Source organism: Typopeltis vanoorti, chromosome 23 (genome assembly GCF_054136105.1).
Source record: "Typopeltis vanoorti isolate ZY-2024b chromosome 23, IOZ_Tvanoo_1.0, whole genome shotgun sequence".
Classification (NCBI taxonomy): domain Eukaryota; kingdom Metazoa; phylum Arthropoda; class Arachnida; order Uropygi; family Thelyphonidae; genus Typopeltis; species Typopeltis vanoorti.
Genome location: NC_143571.1, coordinates 73,923,169 through 73,949,120, shown reverse-complemented (window position 1 = coordinate 73,949,120; position 25,952 = coordinate 73,923,169). Strand labels below are relative to the sequence as shown.

General features: G+C 33.7%; 1 protein-coding gene across 1 annotated transcript in view; it reads left to right on the top strand.

Moving 5' to 3' along the window:
- The window catches only part of LOC150093981 (protein capicua homolog), a 315,184-nt gene that overhangs the window by 224,797 nt on the left and 64,435 nt on the right, over positions 1-25,952 (top strand). Inside the window, exons 15-16 of the mRNA XM_090412927.1 lie at positions 7,415-7,779; positions 17,491-17,633. Of these exons, the coding sequence (XP_090269053.1) occupies positions 7,415-7,779; positions 17,491-17,633 (508 nt within the window). The remainder of the gene's footprint in view (positions 1-7,414; positions 7,780-17,490; positions 17,634-25,952) is intronic.

Below are 25,952 nucleotides of genomic sequence, written 5' to 3'. Positions count from 1 at the left end.
AGTGTTTAAATAGATTGTGTCAATTTTTATTTTTGTGTTTATAATAACTGGTTTATCTTGTTAATGAAATTATGTTGTAAGAAAAGTACAATTATTATTTTTAATCTGGATTTTGGTTCAATATTGAACCAAATCAGTGCATTGATATAAAAATTTCTTTATTGGAAACAATAACTGCAATTTAATTTAAATCCAAATATGATATGAAAACCACACATATTTGCTTGTACAGTTCAAGTATGCAAAATTTACTGTTTTCAAGTAAAGCAGTGTAACTATTACACATAATGGGAATTCATTTTTATCACTTCATGACAGAAACAAAAACCGGAAATGTGTTGCATAGTGGAGCATGCATGGAGCAAAAAGAATCCTGTATACTTCTGTGAAAGTAATGAGATTTTTGGAACTCGAAAGCAGACATTTATGAAGTCTTTCTTATAGAAAGAAAAATGCTTAAAAGTTATCAGTTCATTCATTTATTTCATTTCGTATGGTGATTCGACTGCCGTGAGTCCCTTTTACGGGAAGGTGCAGTACCACCTCAATCTCCCCTATTTTTATCTGGGCTCGGGACTGGCATAGCACAATTCAGATCTATGGCTGGAGGGATTGTCTTAAGTATTCCTGATTGTATCCATGTGTGTTCACGAGGCCGGTTTGCCTGCTTGCGGGATGAAAAACTCCAGATAAACTGAGGGGAAAACCCTGCTATCCATGCCCTAGACCGGCTAACTTGGCTGTGGCTGAGGAAGATCCTTAAGCTCCTCACATCGTCGACGGGAATCGAACCTAGGACACTCCTTCCCCAGGCATATGGTTGCGAAGCACATAGCCACTAGGCTAACCGTGCGAACAGTTATCAGTTATGTTATGACAATGACATCAGCATGGGGGGGAGAAGCTTGAGTTTTTAGTTACTATTAAAAATGAAGTCTTTCATATAGAAAGAAAACTAAAGTTCTGAACCTTAAAGGAGATAAAAAGCAGGAAGAAAGTGAAGATGATTGACTTATGTTATGGATTTAGATAAAACTAGCTACAGAAATTGCAAGTGTTTTTACAATTCTTTAAAAGAGAATGCTGTAGTGTTCAAATTAAGGAGTTTGGATCAAGAAGTGTGATTAGAGAAGGTGTTGTTTTTTTCTTTCTTGAGTGAACTGGATTCTGGGGTTTTGACTATCTAATGTGCCTGAGCCATATGTTGGATCAGGCACATTACTCTCATTACTCTTTCTTCTTCCCCTCAACAGTCAGCACCTCAGAATCCAGTTCAGTATTGAAAAAGAGAAAAACACCAACAGCTTACCTTTTTTAGATACTGTAATCGCATGCCAATCATACCCTTGCTTTCTCAGTTTACAGAAAACCCACCCAGGTAGATACATACATAAACTTTTCTACCTTTCTCAACAATATGGTTTATCAAAATCCTTGTCAACAGAGCCTCCAACCTCTGTTCCACCCAAGCTTCTCTTACAGCAGAACTTGCCTTTATTTGCCAAACCTTCCTGTCCAATGGTTACAATGCCAAAAAAAAAAAAAAAAAATCTACAAATTTTCTGACCCTTCCACCTTCTCACATTCCTCTCAACATAAAAAAAGAATGCAGTAATGCCATTACTATTTCCTATATCCTGGACACTTTTTAAAAATTGGCCAGAACTTGGAAGAAATATGATTTCTGCACTGCTTTCAGATCTTATATGATGCCTGCTTCACTTCTCTGCTCTCCTAAGAATCCTGCCCTCTCTATTCCAGCTGTTTATAAGGTTCCTTGTTCTTGCAAATTATCGTATTATGGTCAGACTGGGAGATCTGCTAACATATGCCTAGAAGAACACAGAAAATATATCTGCCACCATAACTATGGTCATTCAGGTTTGGCAGACCATGCCTTGGATACCTTAACAGAATCAGATGGAAGAAAACCACCATGTTCCATTGCAGCAAATGCAGACTTGAAGGACTCTTTTTGGAATCTGCAGTAGACTTAAAAACTAGCCTGATTTTAATAAATATTGTTGTATTAAACTTCCCAAAATTTGGGAAACTAATTCCTATGTGGAGCTAGTCAACTCTAAGGCTAGCCAACAGCCATAGAGGGTGCCCCTCATAGGACTATAGTCTTTATTTATTCCATCTCATTTCTTCCACTTATTGTTTCTTTTGTGTGTGTGTATGTGTTATTACAATTTTGACATTGTATTCCTCATGATGTCTCTGTGATTGAGATGAAATATTGAAATCAATTAAACCTGTTGTTTAATTATTTCTCTTTGTGCTGTAAATTATCCCAGCATAAATGAAAGTCATCAGAGGTCTCACTGAGTAACACATCTGATATATTGAACTTAAAACAACAACACACTTCAGCACTGCATTTCCCTCACTCATCAAGTAAAAAATCTTCTTGAGTTCTGTTTGGCTTGGGTCAGTGTTCATATAAGTCCATCCAAAGAAGATTCTTTGTACTTGTTTCATGACTAGAAAAAATTTTATGAGGTGAGAGGGTTGTTAGATCTATGCTCTGCTCTTCTTCCAACCTGGAGAGTCAGAGTGATTCTTTTATTTATTCTCTATGGGTTTCCTGTCTTGAGAAAGACCCCCACCCCCATTGGTAGTAATTTTACTGCCAATACAGTTGACAGGATCACAGAGATATGCAAGTCCTGTCTATGGTGATGATGATCACTATAGTGGATAAAATCACTGCATATGATGTGAGGTTTCTGAATGGATAATCAGTAGTTATTTGGATGAGAAACTTATGTGATGGATTTCAGAGTGATATATGGAAAGCAGCATCTCAAGACAAGGAAATTCACAAGCAGAAAGCTATGGAATTGGGAAATTAATCATAGACCATTGAATTTATATATAAATGCTTTTTTGATAGCTATAAATATGAAGAGACAATCTAATGCCTTTAAGAGTATTTCAATCCAGCAGTGGGAAGAGATAACCGGAAATACCAGTTCTGTATTCCCAAGTATAATCTGGAATAGAGATGGATATCTCTGAACTGTATTGGAAAGAATGTATGCTTTGCATTATGGGATACTGAGGCATTAGTTTCTACATACAAATAGCTTAGTCATGAAGATACTTCACATGCAAACTTTGTTTGCTTACACTTGGATAAAGGATTAAACAACAATATTAATTTCTTGACACGTTATTAACTAAATTAATCTTGTCAAAAATTAATATTCTTGTTTAATCCTTTATCCAAGTGTAAGCAACAAGGTATGCATGTGAAGTATCTTCATGACTAAGCTATTTGTATGTAGAAACTAATGACTTTGCATTAATTGCCTCAGTATCCCATAATGCAAAGCACACATCCTTTTGGGTTTATATAATGCTATCAATTATGGAAAAGGCCACAACCCAGACTGGTTTTGATCTTTATTGAGGTCGCATCAGTGGGAGCCAAAACCAGAAGAGATGCCAGAGTTTTAATACAGACATCATATATTTCCAATATCCAAGTAGTGAATACATGTACAAGGAACAAGTAGTAGCCAAGTCTTGAAGATAGTGTATATACAAACTTTGTTTGCTCACACTTGGACAAAGGTGTGAGCAAACTGTCAAGAATATAATTTCTTGACAAGTTTAATTTAATTTATAACCAAGTTTAAAAACAGCCTACAACTGTCTCTAATTTAGAATATTTTAATAATAAGGTGATACACCTTTTCACTTGTATATGAGAAATATATGGTTTCTGCATTACTTCACAACCTTGGTGTTTCTTCTGGGTCTGGCTTGCACTGATGAAACTTCACCAAAAACAAAACAGATTCTTTTTTTGCAATACTCCCCCCCCCCACCTATCAGCAATGGAAAGAAAAGGTGTGAGCAAACTGTCAAGAATATAATTTCTTGAAGTTTAATTTAATTTATAACCAAGTTTAAAAACAACCTACAACTGTCTTTCATCATCATCATCATCATGTGTATCAAGGATTTAGGCCTAGCATGGCCTGTTCCGGCCTTAGAAGTCATCGTTTAAGAGGACATCCTTGTTTTTTTTTCCTTCTGGCTTGTTTTGGTAATCTTTCTGTTTTCATTCTTTGAACGTGTTCCATCCATTTACGTTTATATTTTTTAATTTTTTCTATTACTGGTTCTTGGTTTAATTCTTTCATAATATCTTCGTTTCTTTTGTGATCAAATAGGGTATACTTTGCAGTTTTTCTCATAAACTTCATTTCTGCTGTTGTTAATCTTTGTTTGTCTTTTTGTTTTATTGTCCAGATTTCGCTTCCATACATTAAGACCGGTAGGGCTAATGTATTGTATACTTTTAGCCTGGTTTGTTTTTGAACTAGGTTTGGTTTAAATATAGAGTTAATTACACCTGTTATTTTTAAATATTTTGCAATTTTTACGTTTATATCTTTTTCATTTTCATATGTGATCATACACCCTAGGTAGTTAAATGAATTCACCTGTTCTAAGATCTTGTTATCTATTACTATTTTAGTTCTTGCTGGATCTTGTCCTTTAAAGGCCATAGTTTTTGATTTTTCCGTTGATATTATCATACCATAATCTTTGGATATCTCATTTAGATTTAAGATAGCTTTCTGTAAGTTATCTTCAGAATTTGTAATTATTATTTGGTCATTGGCAAAGAGGAGAGTGTTTAAGTTTACTGTAGGAGAAAGTTTAGTTCCTTGATGTAAATTTTTACTCCATTTCATTATTATTTCATTTAAGTAGATATTAAAAAGAGTTGCTGAGAGGGGACATCCCTGTCGGACCCCTTGGTTTATCTCTCTTGTATATGATAGTTCGTGATTTAATCTTATTTGTATTTGATTATTTTCATATATACTTGTGATAGCTTTTAGGATATTATTTGGTATTTGTCTTTCTTTTTAATATGTTAAATAATATGTTTCTTTTAACTTTGTCAAATGCTTTTTCAAAGTCAATAAATGCAATATGTGTTTCTAAATTATATTCTCTTCTTTTCTCTATTATTAATTTTAGACAAAAGGCTGGGTCTATACATGATCGTCCTTTTCTAAATCCATTCTGTACTTCTAGAATAAAGTTTTCGGAATATTTCATTAGTTTGTTATTTAAGATTCTGCTATATATTTTGTAACAGGAATTTAGTATACTGATACCTCTATAGTTTTTAGGGTCATCTCTATTACCTTTCTTAAAGATAGGAATCACAATTGCTTTTTTCCATTCTATTGGGGGGATACCAGTTGAGTAAATTTTATTTAAAAATAATAAGAGTCTTTCTTTGAATCTTGTTCCTGCGTATTTATATAGTTCTGAAACTAGCTTATCTTCTCCAGGTGATTTTCCGTTTCTTGTTTCTTTCAGGCTGATTTCTAATTCTTCTTCAGTTATTTCCTTTTCCTTTTCGTTAATTGTTTGCCAGTTGTCTTTTTTAAAATATTTGTCTGTCCACAGTTCTGTGTAGTAATTTAGAAATTCTTCTAATTTCAATTCAGTGTTTAATTTTATGTTTTCTTTGGTATCTGCATTTAGGTGTTTCAAAATCTTATATGTTCTAAATTAGAAACAAATTTATTCCATGATTCTCTGTCTTTTTCTGACTTCTCTTTTAGCTATGGCTCTTATTCTTTTATATTCTATTTCATCTTCTAATCTTTTACTGCTTAACCATTTGTGATAGGCTTCTTATTTTCTTTTTGATTATTTCTTTGATTGTATCATCCCAGATCTTCAGTTTTTTTCTTTTATTGAATTTTTTGGTCTTTCCTAAGCTTTCATTTGCTGCTGCATTTAGTATCGTTTTTGTATTAAGCCATTCTATTTCTATTTCTTCATTTTGTTTTATTTTATCTAGATATTGGTTAATTCTTTGTTCATATAGCCATTGTACATTTGTGTCATTCAATAGTCTAGTTTTATAAACAAATGTTTCAATTTTTCTTTCTGTTCTTGTTACTTGTAGCTATTTAGGTGGTAGTCTTAATTTTATTTTAACAAGGAAGTGGTCACTGCTTATTTTATATCCTCTGTGAACTCTAACATCTAGTGAAAATTTTGATGTCATTTCATTTAATATGAAGTAATCTACAACCTACAACTGTCTCTAATTTAGAATATTTTAATAATAAGGTGATACACCTTTTCACTTGTATATGGGAAATATATGGCTTTTGCATTACTTCACAACCTTGGTGTTTCTTCTGGGTCTGGCTTGCACTGATGAAACTTCACCAAAAACAAAACAGATTCTTTTTTTTGCAATACTCCTCCCCCCCACACACACACACATTTATCAGCAATGGAAAGAAAATTTTGATTTTTATAACTGATGAGTTAAAATATCATTTATGGAAAGTTAAATTAGGAAAAAATATGGGTTTGAAAACAATATTGTATTATGGAAATTTTATTGTTCAGTCTGACAATTTAGAAAGAAGCATTCTAAAAGATATCAACTTTTTGGTTAGGTGATATGGACCACCCACGTTATGCAATATTCACCAGGGAGAGAGAAAATTTCTGTCTATTTTTATCATGAGTGATATTTTTTTAAAAGGTTCCATCCTCCTAGTTCACTGTGATCTTTATGGTCAACTGCAGGAATGACTAGAGAGCAATCTCAGGCAGAGAAGTCCAACTCAAGGTGGTTAACTTATTAGAAAAGGCTAACCATCTGGTTATTATCAGTCATTTCTGGATTTTAGTTCATTTGGTCTTTTGGTTGTTCAGATGCATGAAAGTGTGAAAAAGGAGAAAATAAAAAAAAAAGATAGCTGTTTGCTACATGATGTTATAAAAAGTGCTGAGGCTTTTTTTATTTTATCTCTCATACTATTCTGAATTTTTTCATAATACTCTCAGGTTCTCTTGCACCCCTATACTAACTATTCTAGACTTATGATGAATTTCCTTTACTTTTTCACCTCAGTAAAGGCTGAAACTGGTCAGCATAGTGGCTCTTCTCATAATGCATAGCATTACACATCTCGAAGGATGTGTGCTTTGCATTATGGGTTACTAAGGCAATTAATATGAAGTCGTTAGCCTCTGTATTCAAGTATCCTAGTTGTGAAGATACTTCACGAGAAAATGAGGTTTGCTTACACTTGGATAAAGGATTAAACAAGAACATAATTTCATGGCATTATATTCTTGTTTAATTTAATTTAATTTAAAAAAGATGAACAGACACCTGATCTTGCATAAATGACAAGGTGTTGAAATCCTGTGGATATTGAAAAGTTGTAAAGATAAATTTCTGTTAATTTAGTTACAACATTTATGTCAGCATCTGGAATATTTATTTTAAATTTTACTCACTATATTTTATATTTGGATTATTTTTAAACTTTTACTTTTAATTTAAATATATACATATTGTAAATAATATTAAACTTCAATGATTTGCTTTCCTCTCCTTCAGCCTCCAAAATTAGGACTATCAGCTGAAGCCTCACATCTGCAGTCAGATGCAAATTCCAAAGCTATAACAGCACTTCCTTCTCAGATAACAGATGATGAGATTTTAGAAATTCAAGAAGCTCACAGTTCTGAAAATGAGATTTCACCAACCCAGTCCTTCGTACTTGCTCCTACTCCAGCTCAGCTTGGTCGAGCACCTGGACAGTTGAATCAGCGAAGACAGTCAGAAAATTCCCAGGATTCTCCGGAATATGAAAATGCATCAGTAAACATTAATGGCACATTAAATCAAACTCATTCACAAGAAATAACTTCAAGTCCTAAAAAGCCAATATTGAAACGAAGTCTCGATGATGGCATGGACAAGTAAGTTTTGATTAATTTATAGCTGAATTGAAATAATGTATAGTGTTGATTATTTTATTTATTTATTTCTAGTTAAAATGTGAGTAGCAGGTACTCGTGTACTGTTCCAATATACAAGTACAGCGAAATAAAATTATTTTTTTTATGAATCCCACCAACAAAAGGTTTGTAAGGCTGTATATGTCAGTACTGTGAAATGGCTTATATTCAGATAATCTGGGGACTCTGCTCTAGAGACCAAACATAACTCATAACTATTTCAAACCTCTGATAAGTGGGATATTGATGTCATAGTGATGACATTCATTTACTACCTACAGGCATTCATGAGCATGCATTCTCACAGTGGAATTCTAACCCTTAAGTTAAATAAATAAGTTAATTTTAAGTAAATATTAATATTTTATATAAGTATATAAATAAGTAAATAATTTTTTATTATTATTATTCTTGTGTTGTAAATTAATGCCATTAAGTAAATAAATTGACCATAGCCTGTTGAATGGAAAATGGATATGCCAATTTCCCATATTGCAAATAGCGGAAAGTACTATACCTTTTTGCTACTTGTAGATGGGAAATATATGCCTTCTGTTACTTTAACCTTGCTATCTTTTCTAGGTCTGGCTCCCACTGATGAGACTTCAATAAAGGTTGAAAGTCTGGGTAGTGGCCCTTGCCATAATCCATAACATTATACACGTTCAAAAAGATGTGCACTTTGCATTATGGGATACTTAATCAATTAATGTGAAGTCATTAACCTCTATATACAAGTAGCCTAGTCGTGAAAATACTTCATGTGCAAACTTTGTTTGATTACACTTGGATAAAGGATTAAGCAAGAATATAATTTCTTGGCATCTTTAATTATACTTATCAACATACATGTGGACTACAGTATTTGGTGGATAGAAGAAGGAGAGGTGATATGATTGAGACTTTTAAACTGTTGAGAGCTGGTTACAGGGTTGACACTGGGAAGTTCTTTCACTTGGTTGAACAGCGGGAAGGAGTCATGACAAGGGGCCATCCCTGGAAGTTACGAAAGGAAACTGTGAGAAAGAAGGTGAGGAGTGTTTTTTTTTTGCATGGAGGGTGGTAGAACCATGGAATGCATTGCCTGATAGAGTGCTGAGAGCGAGAACGGTCAATGCGTTTAAGGAGTGGTATGATAGACTTAGTGTTTCCTAGGAGGGATCTCCCTCGATGAGTCTTGATAGACTTGTGTTTCTTAGAAAGGACCTCCCGCGATGAGTCTTTTGACTCCATGGAGGCCTGAATAATAATAATTATTATTATATATTGTAAAGTTTCATTGTTATCAGAGAAATTATAACATTTGCAGTCAATTCTCAGTATGCAAAACATGTAGATACACAGAAATAGGTTTATTATAGTGCATCATTTGCTATAGTAAATTGCTTTTTGTATATCATTATAGCTTTGCTAGAAGAAATTTGCCTGCCATCTTATGGACTCACTCCTGAAACCTGCTAATGAGAACTAACTTATGAAGAAAATTATAGTTTCTCTGCAAGAAAAAACTGCCAGACATTCACATAGTAAAAATGGATACGTCTGTATCCACTGAATGTAAATTAAGCCCAAGAAGTCACCCTGACACCGGAAAAATATTAAATATTTCTTCTGATATATTAAACATTTTTCCAGTGGAAGAGATGGGCACTGGCTGTCTATACTTTCCAAAATTGACAAAGACAAGCCAAAGCCAACTGCCTCAGCCCATATGGGTGATTTTAATGGACATGATACTCTGTGGGGTAGAACCAACATGAATGGGCAAGATTGGATTATTAATTCTCTTGGAAACTGGATAATCCTGCAAAGCCAAAAGAATAGGAAAATTCTTAAAATGGCAGAATATTGATGTTATCGAGATTATTCTGCAGAAACATCAACATATCTGCTTCTGTCTGCAGGAGATATTTAAAACCCACTGAGGACCCCCCCCCCCCCAATACACCTTCACTATTATTCATACGGACATAACTGGAGATGGAATTGCTGACTATGAGGTTAACTATCCTTGTGGACAACCATACCCATTTTCAACATATCCAGCTTACTATTGCTCTGAAAATGGTAGCCATCTTCTTCTCTGTGGGAATTCTTATTACAGTATTGTTCATTTATTTATCACTAGGTTCCGAGTTAACTTAGATTGACCTTGATAATCTTATATTGCAACTGTCTCAGCCCATACAGGTGATGTTAATATACATGATGCTCTGTGGGGTAGATTGTATTGCCACATCTCATCTTTTTGTGGAATGTCAGCTCTTCAATTGAGAGATTAGTCTGAGAGATATATACTCTTTGGTAGATTTTGTGGATGATTTGTTCAAGTTTCAGACTCGAACAAATTACACATAGTTTCTAACTTCATGCAAGGGTTACAGATACATCTAACCATAAATATCTTATATGTCATCATTAATTCCCTGGATGCTAGCAAGACTCTGAACAGGACATTTTAGAATAAAGATCAATACGGATCAACGAATAAAGATCAATACAGATGATTCAAGAACATATAGAAACTGCAATAACTGACACCCGCTCACATTTTTACCTGTCCAGCAATTACAGCAGCCTTGCAAACCTAATCCTGAACAACAGCTCTATATGAACAAAATCATTGACATAGCCAAAGCAGTTCAAGTAGCACATGAAAATATCTAAGATTCCAAAGGACAAAACAACAACAACATTAATTCCCTGATGTGTACGGTGAAGGGTATTTTTACATGGGTCATTTTTATTATTATTGCTTTTGTGGGTCTTGCCTTAATTGGACTGAAATCATCTGATATCCAGTTACTAACTCAGTGCCAAGTTTCATTAATGGCAATAATTTCAGGCCAAAACATATTCACCAGGGCAATGAACTTAGCTCCTTTGTTCCTGATGCTCTTGGCATATTTTAATAGATGTAACAAGTTATTTCCTAGCTTTTTCGTATACTTTCAGCTGCAATCTGAATGATCCAGTTAGGTAACTTTCTCTTTCCATCCATGTACATATTCAAAAAATCTGAACTTCAAGCATGCAGGTCTACTGATCACCAGATTCATTACCATGCTTATTGAAATTTATATTGTTATCACTTTTGCATACTTTAGCTGAACTTACATACAAACACACATTCTCATTGTTTTCCTCCCATGATGATTTATTTTCTTTGACTCTGCATTAGGTCTCATCCCATTAATTTCATAATAAAATTCCTGACATGTATCTTCAGAGGGGACAGGATATTATGATAGCACTACATGAAAAAGTTATATCATTACTAACTTTCTATTGGCAATTTTTCTTTAAATTAATCTGTCAAGACTTCAATATTATCTGATCTTGCATTTCTGTCTTCAAAGGCACATTTTACTGCATCATTCAAGGTGGATTGAGTAATTTCTGCAGGGTGAAAATTCTATGAATAATAAAGTTTATTTTTACATTCTTCCTCATATCTTAACTTGTACACAACTTATCTTTCAATAACTATTGTGACCCTATTATCAATTACATTAATCACTTTATAATGCAAAGAAATTCATAAAGAATCTTATTGACAGTGTTTTATTGTTAAAGCATTGAAAGCATTTGCTTAAGCTTTTTATTTTCAGGCTATCAGTGAAAGTATTGTGGATTTTATCGAATTGGTAAGAGATAGGACAATGACATTTGCTCTGACTGTTATCAAAGCACCATAAAGGTGCAATTTAGTGAACTGTATTTAAATGCAGTTCATAATATTGCACTCTCGAACCTTGCTTTGCAATACTGAGCTTAAAATATCACTGCTGCTACAGGACTCTGTTCAGAATTTTTTGGAATTTGTTATAATATATCATTTTGTTCTAATGTTACATGCTTTAGTGATACGCCTATATATGCACTGGTGTCCAAAACTTAAATATAAACACTATTTCTGAAGATTACAACCATAAATTCAGACAAATCAGCTTGTAATAGTTCATATAACTGACGGTTTTGAGTAGAAAGTGGATATATATTCGAAAATTTTGAATTGCACAGTAGCACTCAACAAGATAAATAGAAAAAGGTTGCACTAGGCAGATTGTGTTTGAATAAAGCTCTCTACTTGAAGGAATAAAGTTGCAAACTTGGATGTGTTGTAATGTCTCAAAGCCATCATCTAGATGATTTCACGTGGGGAAGAATTGTGGGTATATATTCGAAAATTTTGAATTGCACAGTAGCACTCAACAGGATAAATAGAAAAAGGTTGCACTAGGCAGATTGTGTTTGAATAAAGCTCTTTACTTGAAGGAATAAAGTTGCAAACTTGGATGTGTTGTAATGTTTCAAAGCCATCATCTAGATGATTTCACGTGAGGAAGAATTATTGGAAAGCTTGATGAAGGTTGCAGAATTACTGATAGTGCCAGAGAGTTTGGAAGAGTTTGTCCAAATATAACACATAGTGTTATATTTGGACAGCATTTCAACCCAATAGAATCTGTTCTAGACTTTTGCTAAAGGTTGCCCTTGCTCTGCCATTGAGTACGAAGACAGATTTTTTGGTTATAACAGCCGAATGTAACTGACACACCACAGCAGGTCAGCTTGTAAGTCGGCACCATTCAAGCACAGGTATGCAGATATATTGACAAACTGTGGCAAGATGTCTGCAACAAACAGGCCCACAGTGATGGGATAAAAGGATGCACATCCCTTTATCCACAACTCATCATAGAGCAAGGTTTCAGTGGTGCTGTATCCAAAAGACAAAACACCAATGGGCTAATGTACTCTTTACAGTCATTTTAGTCTTCTTCCGATTCTAGATGAAACTTGATCTGCTATGAAAGTGGTACTGCTTACCATCACTAGAATGTTCTTGAAAGGGGATAGATGTGGCAGTGCTGTGGTAATGGTATGGGGAGGCATTATGCTTAATGGGTACCTCGAGCTACAAATGCTGGAAAAAGGGACTGTTTGATGAACAATTTTACAAAGAAGTTTTTCAATGTCACTTTCGAGATGTTCCATGGAGCTGTAGGTGAAGAATTCATTTTTATTGATGACAGTGCCATACCACATCATACACAAGCAGTGGAGATACTTCTGGAGACCAAGGATATGAATTGAATCTAGTAGCCAGCATGCTCCCCAGAACTCGGCCACATTTGGATGCAATAGGGAGACAAATTACTGCTTGAAATTCCGTCCAGAAAACAAACAAACTGGCCCACTCCTTCTTGCTCTGAAGGAGGAGTGGGCCAGTTTGCCTCTAGAACTACTGAATCACTTGATGCTAAGTGATTTTGTATGAATTTATAACACATTTTTGTTATAAATTCATACAAATTTATAACTTGCCAGCATACTAATAATTTAATTTATTAGTATGCTGGCAATCGAAGGAGATTAGAATGCCAAAGTCCGAATAGATAATGTATGATTACGATTAAAAGAAGATGATAATATCAGTACAACAGTGTCAAACTTTTCAAGGAGTGGATATAGATTCGGATCATAGTTTAGTGATTGCAAACATCAAGTTGAAATTAAAAAGAAAATATTAACTCCATCATCAGAAACGAATAGATACAGCAAGAATAAGTGAAGCAAAAATAGGAAAAACGTATAGAACAGTGTTAGAAGAGAAACGTAAAAGTGTGGACAAAGAAAAAAATTCGAATCTAAGAGTGAAAAGAGTAATGATGCAGTTGAAGAAACAGTACCAGAAGAAGAAAAGATAGAGAAGAAGAAGTGGATTAGACAAGAAGCACTGAAGTTAGTACAGGAGAAGAGAAGAAGGGATATATCAGAACGAATAGAGGAGCAATATAGAAGAAAGTATAATGAGGTGAAAAAAGCAATCAGAATGGATAAGATGAAATGGTTAGAAGCCCAGTGCAATAATATAGAACAGCACTATGGAGACCATAAAACTAGGCAGGTGTACAAAATGATTAGAACCATTAATAGAAGGTGGCAACCAAAACAGACCACAATTAAAGATGAAAAAGGGCAATTATGGATGAATAAAGATAAAATTTGTACAGCAGTGGACAAGATACTGTAGTGAGTATCTTGTCCACTGCACAAAGAAAAACTAGATTTAGATAGTATTGGGAAACTGATTGAAGAATTGAAGCAGATATCACCACCAGGTAATGAGTATGATATAGACATTTTAAGAGGAGAGGTAGAAAAAGCAATAGGATGGCTTTTTCACAAGAGTCTTGGTAATGATAATATCACTGGAGAAATGATTAAATATGGCGGTGAAAGTATGGTTACAGAAATGCACCAACTATGTAATATGATATGGAAAGAAGGGAAATTGCCAGAGGAGTGGGTGAAATCGATATTAGTGACATTATACAAGAAAGGAAATAAGCTATAATGTAAAAATTATAGAGCAATTGCTTTGACAAATCACTTTGGTAAGGTTATGATGATGATATTGACAAAAAGATTGAGAACACAATTGGAAGCATACCTTGCAGACAAGCAAGCAGAATTTAGGAAAGATACAACTACAATTCAACAGATTTTGACAATGCAATTAATAGCAGAGAAAGCTAGGATAAAAAACAAAAACATATATACTTGCTTTATTGATTTTCAGAAGGCATTTGACAGTATCAACCAGAAAGTGACATTAGCAGTGCTAGAGTCCTATGGAATTGATAGAAAATTAATAGCTATATAAAAAGATGTTTATAAGAATGTAGTTGCAGCAGTTAGAATAGGTAATGATTTGGGGAAATGATTTAGAACAAGCAGAGATACTTGATTGGGGGGTGGGCAATATCACCAAGCATTTTTATTGCACATTTAGAAAGAGCAATGGATAAAATGAAGGAAGATGCAAAAGGAATATCAGTATATGGGATGAGAATTAACAATCTGAGATTTGCAGATGACATTGTTATTATTGAAGAAGATGAAAGAGAACTACAAAAAACATTGAAACTGTTAAATGAGGAAGGGATGAGATTTGGACTTGTTATGAACGTGTTAAAAACAAAGACAATGATATTTGGTGAGAAGAACATGAAACAAAAGATACAAGTAGATGGAATTGATATAGAAAATGTAGAAAAATTCACATATTTGAGAATTAAAATGACGTATGATTTTCACTGTAAAAAGAGAAATAAAGATCAGGATTCCAAAGGGAAGAAGAAATCTGAAGGCTATGGATAACATCTGGAAAAGTAAAGTGATCAGCCTGCAAACAAAACTAAGAGTACTGGAAACGTGTTATATCTCCTTACTCTCTATATGTGTATATATACGTCGTTTTTACAATGATCTTAATCCTGACTTATTCCCTCTTATACATTCCTTATCCTAACTTCAATAAAATACCTTGCTCGGTACATCAAGTTAATATAGCTAAATTCTTAAACAGTCTCAATCTGGGCCGTTACTCATTCTTAAGAGTAGTGTATGTGAATAGAAGATAAAGTGATTGCCGTTGGACAACACCAATTCCTTTGTTTAAATACTGGTGCTGATTCCTTTTTCGGATTCAGGGAAAATTTCTATTATACTGCGCCACCCTGAATCCTAGATTGTTGAACTGTGCAAAATCAAGGAACCAGAACTCAGTTTAGCACCCTGTCTTAAATCTCTTAAACACTTTTGATAAACTCTAAACCTTATCAAACAACTAAAACTTATATCACAGTCGTAGCCTCCATTGTAATTTACCTCCCGCTGTGGTTCGAATTTAATGAGCAATGCAATAGAAAAGAAATCAGTCAAGTTATCAATTAAACTTAAAGAAAAACATTTAATCACAAATCAGACAGTCTACACATTACGAACAAATACTGACATATAATTGCACTAACTTTAAGGAATGAGTATAATTATCCAACTTTTCTAATTCTCCCGTAACATGTAAAGACATCAATTCACGTAGGAAATTCTATCTAAGGTCAATCATACATTTTATACACTTCAATGCTAAAGGTTATTCACTTATCAACAACAAAGTTAGCTCTATGTGCTTTCACATAAATTCCTTTATTCAAAACTTATACTTCCACTAATTTCTTAAACACAATCTCTAAAGTCCTTTCATTAATCATTGCTTTCAAAACCTAATGTCCGTTTTGCAAATACAGATTTTCTTCTTTAACACAATTACTTAACAAATCAAAGTTTCTACATTACCAAAGGCTGGGGAACTAATTGACCTTCACATACATCTCGACATAACTTCTGATACTTGGTTCTTCTTCAGTTGACTTTATCTGCATTATTCTACTGATGGGCCCAGACTAGACATATCTCCGCCGAAGAAGGTAAATGCTCGCTGCTCTCTGGTAAACCAACTCGGCATGGCATAGCGATCTCTGTGGCGATCGAGAACTCCGCTCCACTGGGCTATTCGTTGACCGGCAAACTGCCCATAGACACTTCAGTGTGCTCCAATGACCTTCGAAAGACCTCTGTCTCCTGTACAGGGGGAAGAGAAAAAAAGGCCAGAAAGGACCTTGAGCCGGCTCTGCAATGCCTTTTAAATCTCACGCCTGATACTTCCTTTCTACGTCATCATTCTCTCTCCCATTGCCCACGACACCTTACTTCTCCCAGCACTTAGCGCCACTCTCTCCCCTAGCAAGCTTTACGGGGGGGGGGAGGAGAAACCTGCGTGCACATCTTTCTTGGTGAGGTTGGTGTACTTGGCACACGTGTTTAGCTTCTGGCCATCAGTATCTAATCAGATTATCTTTCTCCCAGCAATACACAAGAATTTACACAAAGTTAATATAGCTTAAACATTAGAAAATCTACATTAATTATTTACAACACTATATACAGATAAGTATTTTCTCAAATTATTAGTGTTGCTGATAAATTGCATTCAGCTTTATTCATCTGATATATCAATATTGGCCCCGGAAACATTAATGCATGTTAAGTCTGAAGGAAACATAAAATGTGTTAAATTTCAGTTTCATTCAGAACTTAACACATGCATCTTCAGTGGTGTACTACTGTATGGATCTGAAACATGGGTAATAAATAAGGAATCAAGAAAAAGAATTTTGGCATTTGAAAGAATTTGTGACAGGATTATTCTAAGAATAGGAATGGTACAGAAAATCACAAATGAAGAGCTCTGTCGGAAGATACAACCAAAGGAGAATCTAATGCAGAAGATTATACAATGGAAGCTGCAATTATTTAGACACATCTTCAGAATGAGTGAGGACCAGAAGATAAAGACATTCATGTTTGGTATTATGGATTGTATAAACAGCAGAGAATAGATAGACGACTTAAAGGACTGGTCTGGAATTGGATCTACAGAAACTGTGCACTGGACAAAAAAAAGGTGGAAGAAGATAGTGAAGGAGGTATTGGACTCCAACTGGCAATGAGCCCATGGTTTATGATGATGATGGCAATAAATTTAAGTCCACATTTGGCTGTAGTCATAAAAATCTTTTCATATACAGGTAAAAATGTAGTTCATCTTTAGCTTTTGAAAACCTGTGTGTGTGTGTGTGTGGAAAGAGAGAGAGAGAGAGAGAGAGAGATTGTTACATAACAGTGAAGTAACATGCATTTTCTTCATGATTATAATGTAAGTTAAATTATTGCATTAAATGAATAAATAAATTAGACAAATTCCAATAGTAATGCATACATTTGTCTTAGTTTTATGCATTTATATCTAATAATATTTAGGGTATTAGAAGAAGTAGACTTTGAAGCACGCTTTGCTGAACTACCAGAATTTAATCCTGAAGAGTCACCCTCAGCAGCTGCTTCATTGCCAAATTCTCCACGAGCATTTGTTCAGAGCTATCGTAAGAAACGTAGGCTTTCAAGTAAGTTTGGTATTAGATATGATGATTTAATAAATGATTAACTACATATAAATAAATTAAAATATATCATTTAATTAACATAGTTATTTTCATAATGTTTACTCATAGTGCATCGAATAATTGTTTGTTACTCAATCCCTCCTATCCACGTTAATCACATATCTTACAAATTATTTTTCTGTACATGGAATTCAGAGACTCATCGTGGGAGGTCTAGATAAGTATAAAGGTATTGTGTGAATGATAGGTCATCATGCTTTTCAAAGATTTAGACCTAGAGTGGTCTGTTTCAGCCTTAGAAGTCATTGTTTGATTCTCTTTAGAGGATCCTGTCTTTCTTTTTCCTAATGGTTTGTAATTTCAGGCTTGTTTTGTTTTGGTAATCTTTTTGTTTTCATTCTTTCAATGTGTTCCATCCATTTGTGTTTATATTTTTAAATTTTTTCTATTACTGATTCCTGGTTGAATTCTTTCACAATTTCCTCATTTCTTTTGTGATCGAATAGTCTATTTTGCAGTTTTTCTCATAAACTTCATTTCAGCGGTTAATATTTCTTCGTTTGTCTTTTTGTTTTATTGACCAGATTTCACTTTCATATAATAGGACTGGTAGGGCTAATGTATTGTATACTTTTAGTCTGGTTTGTTTTTGAACTAAGTTAGATTTAAATATAGAGTTAATTACACTGTTATTTTTAAATATTTAACAATTTTTAGGTTTATATCTTTTTCATTTACATATGTAGTCATACATCCTAGGTAGTTACACAATTCACCTGTTCTAAAATCTTATCTATTACTATTTTAGTTCTTATTGGATCTTGTTCTTTAAAGGCCATTGTTTTTTAATTTTCTGTTGATAATATCATTCCATAATCTTTGGCTATTTCATTTAAATTTAAAATATCTTTCTGTAAGTTATCTTCAGAATTTGTAATTATTATTTGGTCATCAGCAAAAAGGAGAGTTCACAGTAGGAGAAAGTTTAATACCTTGATGGAAATTTTTATCCCATTTTATTATTATTTCATTTAGATAAATATTAAAAAGAGTTGCTGAAAGGAGATATCCCTGTTGGACTCATTGATTTATCTCTCTCAGATATGAAAGTTCATAATTTAATCTTTGTATTTGATTATTTTCATATATACTTATGATAAAGCTTTTTGAATATTAGTTGGTATTTGTCTTTCTTTTAGTATATTCTGATATGGAGGCTATCAGGTGAAAACACATGAGTTGGAGAGCTCCTGAAGTTTATTAAGTGTTTTCTTGGATTTAATTGTGTAGTTTTAGTGTTTTATTGTAGTTTTTTAGTGTAATTATTGTACTATAGCATTTTATAATATAATTGTAGAAATATTAGTTTTTACTACTCTTAAAAATGGCGCTGAAAACTCAGCATAACAAGACAGTGTCTAAAGCTCAAATTGTTGCTACTAAAGAGAGCGTTTGTCCTGATGAACAAAAGTATTGCTGCAGTGATGATGATAATTTATCTGAGGACAAGTTGACATTAGAAATATCTCATTTAAAAGAAATTATTAGAAAATGCCAGGGAATTGGAAAAGGTGGAAGAATGTTTGACTAAACTTAGACAGGATAAGAACAAGAACAGTCAGGAAAGTATTGAACTTGGTAGTCAAAATATTAATAACAAGGGTAAGTCAGTTAAAATCTAAGAAAAAAGTGGTCATATGGTATGGTGACTCAATTTTAATATTTGTGCTTGCGGAGAGAATCACCACTTCTAGTTTCCCAGGAGCGAAAATTAAAAATATGACAAATGTATTGAAAACCAAAAAAAAAAAAAAAAAAGAAAGGAGTTGGTAGTTATTGTAGGTACAAATAATTTAAGTAGTGACAAATATAGTACGATAAAAGATATGAAAGGTTTGTTGGAAGAAGCAAGAAAGAAATGTGAGAGAGTAAAAATTGTTGGATTACTACCCAGATATGACAGTACTGAGTTAAATAGAAGGGCGATGATAGCAAATGATTTCACACACAGGCTGTAGAAGATATGGATGTGAATTTTTAGATGTGTGGGGTGTGTTTGATGACAGAAAAGACTTCTATAAGAAGGATGTCTGCACTTGAAGTCATTTGGCATCAGAAGCCTGGAGAAATTACTTCTTGGTATGAGAGCTAATGCAAAGAGTCAGGGAAACTAGATCATCAAGGGAGGAATGAGAAAAATGTGTGTGAAAGTTTAGCTATGGTATGCAAACGTAATAAAATTTTAATTGTCTTTGAACATGATTATGTATGTGGCTTGGGAGGGGGGGGGTAAATATTATTTAGATTCAGACCTTTTAAGTATGTCTAGGGAGGGAAAAGAGAAAATTCTAGAAAAATTGCTACAGACATGGAGGCTCAGTTGCAGGGGATGAAGAAATGCATCACCAATTTAGCCTTATGGGTACCAAACAAATGATCATTATGGGTGACTTTAATTTTCCAAACATTGATTGGGTAGAAGAGAAATCTCATTCATGATAAGGAAGAAGAGGAATTTATTGAATTGATGCGAGACAACTTTCTCAAGCAGCATGTGAAAGAAGGAGCTCGAGGTCAAAGAGTGCTGGATTTGCTCACAGCGTCAGAAGGGGTCTCTGTCAAGAATATGGCTATTTTACCACCAATTGATGACAGTGATCATGCTCTACTTTCTTGGGAAGTATCTAATTGTATTGATGCTCCAATTAAAACAGGTTACATGGTAAACTACAAAGCTGTAAATTATGATCAACTTAGGAGAATATTATCTTTGGTCCCATGGTATCAGTTACTGAATGGGAAAAATGTTAGCAATGCATGGAAATCTTTGAAAAAGTGCTTAAATGAGGCGGTATCTGAATGTATTTCTAGTGTTCAAAGAATAAATGAGTTGGGAGTGAAAAGATGTCCAACCTTATTAAAGCAAGAAATCCACAAGAAGAGGATTATGTGGAAAGAATATCGTGAGAATAAGAGTGAGAAGAGTTATGAAATATATAAAGCTCAGGCAATAAAAAGTAACGAGTATTGTGAGGAAAGCTAAATCGGAGTATGAAAAGAAATATGCAAGCTAAAGGCAATCCAAAAGAATTTTATCATTATGCCACAAGTAAAAGAAAGAATGAATGTGGAAGAATAACTTTATTGAATGCAGATGGTACTTGAGTGTCAGAAGCTAATGAGATTGTTCAGTTAATGAGCTCACTTTGCTAAGATATATCAACCAGGTGTATATAACATGGTGCACAGTGCTACTACTACATTAACGAAGAGTTAGAGATTCATGAAAATGAGGTTGAATCGCTGTTGCATAACCTGGATAAGAATTTGTCTATAGGGACAGATGGAATATCAGCCATTTGCTAAAGGAATGTTCAGCTGAATTGGCTTTCACATGCTTGTATAACTTGAATCTCAGCTCAGGAATGATACCAAGGAATGGAAGGAATGTATGATAGTTCCATTGTACAAAGGTGGTACAAAAAGTGATGTCTAACTATTGACCTATCACTATCTCTGGTGTGGTAGTGAAGATTTTAAAGAAGTTGGTAAGAGCTCACATACAGAAATGAGTAGACAAACATGCTATACTCTGCAAGGAACAGCATGGGTTTACTAAAGGAAGGTCATGTTTTAGCAATTTGCTCATATTTTATAACAGTGTTACAGCTGAATTGGATAAAGGGAATGGATACACTATGATAATATTCAAATTTTCTAAGGCCATTTGATTGGGATTGGAATATAAACTCTTGACTTGGATCAGGGGATGATTGACAGGCAGATATCAAAAAATGGTATACAGTAGGTGTGAATCTGCCAGATTTAAGGTGACCAGTGGTGCACCTCAGAGTTCAGTCTTTGGACCACAGACAAATCGGTCCTTCAGAACACACGCAATTTACAGACAAAAAATACTAGTTGTGGTAGTGGTGGAGGTGAGCGGTAGATGGTGTTGATGGAGATGATTCGTAGTAGAGGTTCGGTGTAGTAGTTGAGACAGTTGTAGGTGTCCTCCTGCGATGAGTCTTCGGACTCCTTGGAGGTGTCACGAATAATAATAAAATAATAATAATATACATTAATGACATCAGGAAGGATCTAACATCAGATGTGCAATTGTTTGCCAATGATGCAAAGATAGGCAGAGCAATCAGGATGCTACTGATATTCAGCAATTACAAAATGATTTGAATAGACTGGAAATTTGTTCAAACGAAAATGGCTATCAATTTAATGTTAGTAAGTATAAAGCTATGCACTTTGATGTAATTAGAATTCCAGTGGCATATTAGATTAGCTGGGTTATGCTATAAGAAACTGAAGAGGAAAGGGATCTTGGCATATTGGTGGATAAGAATTTAAAGTTCAAAGGTCATATAGCAAAAGTTGCAAATACAACTCAGAGGATAATTGCAATGTTGAAGTGAACCTTGACATGTAAGGATAAGGAAGTCATTTTGCCTCTTTATAAGGCTTTGGCTGGATTATTGTGTGCAGATTTGGTCTCCCAGGTTCCAAGAGGATAAAGAAGCTGTGAAAGGGTGCAAAGAAGAGGTACAAAGATTATATCTGGATTATGGGATTTACATTATGAGGACAGATTGTGAGTATGTGTATTGCAGACTCTGGTTAACAGGAGAAAGAGGGGTGATATGATTGAGGTCTATAAACTTTTGAATGATTGTTATAGGACGGTAGTGTTCAACCTTTTTTACTACGCGAGCTACTTTTCTGTAAAAAGTTATTCGACGATCTACTCTCCTATAAGTTATTCGGCGATCTACTCTCTTATATAGATCATGTTCCCCCAACCTGATATCTGATTATGCACAAATAAACAACTAAAAAAAAATACACAACTAAAAACTTTATTTAGGTATTTAAAAATTTATTTATCATTTTTAATTATTTTAATACAACAAAAAAAAAACAAATATATTGGAATAAAATATTTATTTCTCTATTTTGGAAAACCAAAGTTAGAAAAAACAACAGATTGATTACAAACACACAAGTTACAGGAAATGCTGGTTGATTTAAAAAAAAAAAAAAGTTAATATGAAATTTGGCATTGTTTGGACCGTGCAATATCTTCATATTCAAGTTGATATGAAGAAGTGGCCAATCGCAGACGATCATCCAAATGATCATTTGTAATTTGGTTTCTTAATTGATTTTTTATGACAGTCATATTTGAAAAAGCGGATTCTGACAAGTATGTCGATCTGAAAGACGACAGAATTTTTCGCACAACATCAGTTAATATTGGGAATTTTTTATGTGCATACTTCCAAATGACTTCATTGTTTATTGATTTTAAATGTAAATTATTCTGAAGGTTTATTATCTCAACTTCAGCTTGGTTTATATCAAACAGCCCACTAATTTTATTTGAAATTTCTGTGATGTTCAAGTTTTCTTGAAATGGATTATTGATAAAAGATACAATCATTTCACTTTTATTAAAATCTTTAAATCTTGAATTTATTTCTTCCTCAACTAATTTTATTTCACGAATAAATTCTTTTAAATCATAGCTAAGCATATCTTGATTTTGTTTAAAAAATTTTAATAAATATGGGAGATGTCTAAATTTGCAGTCATTTATATTTTTTTTTAATAAAAGTAAGTATTGTTGGAAAATTTTTATTGAACTTAACATGTCAATTAAATTTTTATCTCTACCTTGTAACTCTAAATTTAAATGACTTAATTTCGTACAGAAATCTACTAAAAATGATAAGCGTAACAACCATCTTTTATCACTCAATTGTGGATAAATATCTCCTTTTATATCAAGAAAAATTTTTATATCGTTAATTAATACAAGAAATCTTTCTAAAAATTGACTTCTGCTGAGCTGGCGAACATTATTGTACAACAGAAGTTCTCTATCATCATCTGCCTGTAATTTAAATAACTGCCATTGCAGGGCTTTTCCTCGAACAGAATTTACAATTTTAAATGTAATATCCAAAACATCTTTTGTGTGTTTAATCTTTTACTACACAGTACTTGTTGGTGAGTAATACAGTGGTACATTAAAAAATCTGGATATTTGTCATCGTTTTTACATAATGAAATGAAGCCTGATTTATTACCTATCATTGCAGGAGCACCATCAGTAGTAATAGACACAAGTTTAAAAAGCGGAAGTTTGTGTTGTTTCACAAATTCATCAAATGCCTTCTCCTCTAGTCCTTCCCAATAATGGTATAATTTTTAAAAGTTCTTCTTTACTTAATAATCTTGAAATACCATGCGAATAAATACCATTAACTGAGCAACATTAGTGAAGTCGTTTGATTTATCAAATTGTAATGAAAACGCAACATACTGGTGAATGTCTGACATTAACCTGGCCTGGAAACTTTTCTCTGGCAATTGGAACTCTTCCTTTCGGCAACGAAACCTTGTCTGCGGCCTAGAAGTAGTCTCTCTCTCTAGTGATGTCTCGAACTGAGAAGCTCCTTTCTGGAAGCGGGAAACTCCTCTCTCAAGCAACATGGATCCGGGCAGTCTCTCTGACGGCGACTCTGGATCGGGCACCTCCTCTCTGATAGCAATTCTGGAACCGGGACCCCTTCTATTTGCTTCAGTCCCTTTTTATTAGGCCTCCTCTGAGACCTCGCATGAAGTTTCAACCTCCAAAGAATCGGTATGAGTCTTTCATCTTAAGTTTCAAGTTCAGCACGCCTTTTGTTCTCCTGCGCTTTCTTTTGATTGTAAGTTGCTGGCCATCAGAAAGTTGTTTGAACTCTTTCTGACTGACTTTGGAGATGCTTACACTTAGAGCCTGCAAGCCTTTCTCATACATGCAAGTTTCAATAACAGTCTTTCTAATGCCGCCATGTACAACTTCGGTGACAAAAAAATTGCCTTTTTTTTAACACTCTAACATATTCTTATTAAAGCAGTATATACACTTAGCTTCAAAGAGTTATTTACAAAAACATCTAATGCAAACTATACCGAGACAAACAAAGTTTATTTTTTTACAATATTCGCTTGGGACTTAACCTAAGTAAAAAATCGATGTAATGTGCTTTGGGATATTTAACATTTAAGCTAAATATCCCAAGACATTTAGCTTAAATGAATACGATTATAAGCAAGACACTTTGCTTATAATCGTATTCACTCAGCTCACTGTTTGACTTCCACTGATCCAAATTAATTCATTTACCCGGACTTATATGAAAATTACTGATGTGACAATTTTAACAAAAAATAAATAAACAATAGCAATACAATTAAAGCATATTAAAAATAATACAAAATAATCATCATCATCACCTTGTGTGTCAAGGATTTAGGCCTAGCATGGCCTGTTCCAGCCTTAGAAGTCATCGTTGAATCGTTTAAGAGGATGTCCTGGTTTTCTTTTTACAAAATAATGATAAATAAAATATAATGAAAATAATATAAACATAAATATATTTATATTATATTTATTTATATATTTATAATATAAATATAATGAAAAAATAAAATAAAATATATGTTTACAGTTTTAATTAAATTTGTAAGTAAGGAGGAATACACAAAAGATCGACCAGTCGATCGCGATTGACGGGTTGAACACCCCTGTTATAGGATATCAACTGATGAAATTTTTCATTGTATGGAAGGTGGGGGAGAGAACATGGGAGCATCCGTGGAAGATAAACTTATTTGCAGTCAAGAAAGGGGTAAGGGCTAGGTTTTTCTCCCAGAGAGCAGTGAGTGAGTGGAATAATTTGCCCTTAGCAGTAGTGAGTGCATCTGCTGTGAATGAATTTAAGGGAAGGTATGGCAGCTAGTTTGGGTGATTTATAGCCTCCCATGATGAGTCCTTGACTTCCTGGAGGTCAGATAATAATAATATTAAATAAAATACTTCTTTTAACTTTATCAAATGCTTTTTCAAAGTCAGTAATGTAATATGTGTTTCTAAACTGTATTCTCTTTTCTCTATTATTAATTTTAGGCAAAAAGCCGGGTGTATGCATGATCGTCCTTTTGTAAATCCATTTTGTACTTCTAAAATAAAGCTTTCAGAATATTTTATTAGTTTGTTATTTAAAATTCTACTATATATTTTGTAACAGGAATTTAGAATACTCATACCTCTATAATTTTTAGGATCATCTCTATCTTTTTAAAGATAGGAATCACAATTGCTTTTTTCCATTCTATTGGTGGGTTACTTGTTGAATAGATTTTATTAAAAATAATAAGAGTCTTTCTTTTAACCTTATTCCTGCATATTTATATAATTCTGAACCTAACTTATCTTTTCCAGTTGATTTTCCATTTCTTGTTTCTTTCAGACTG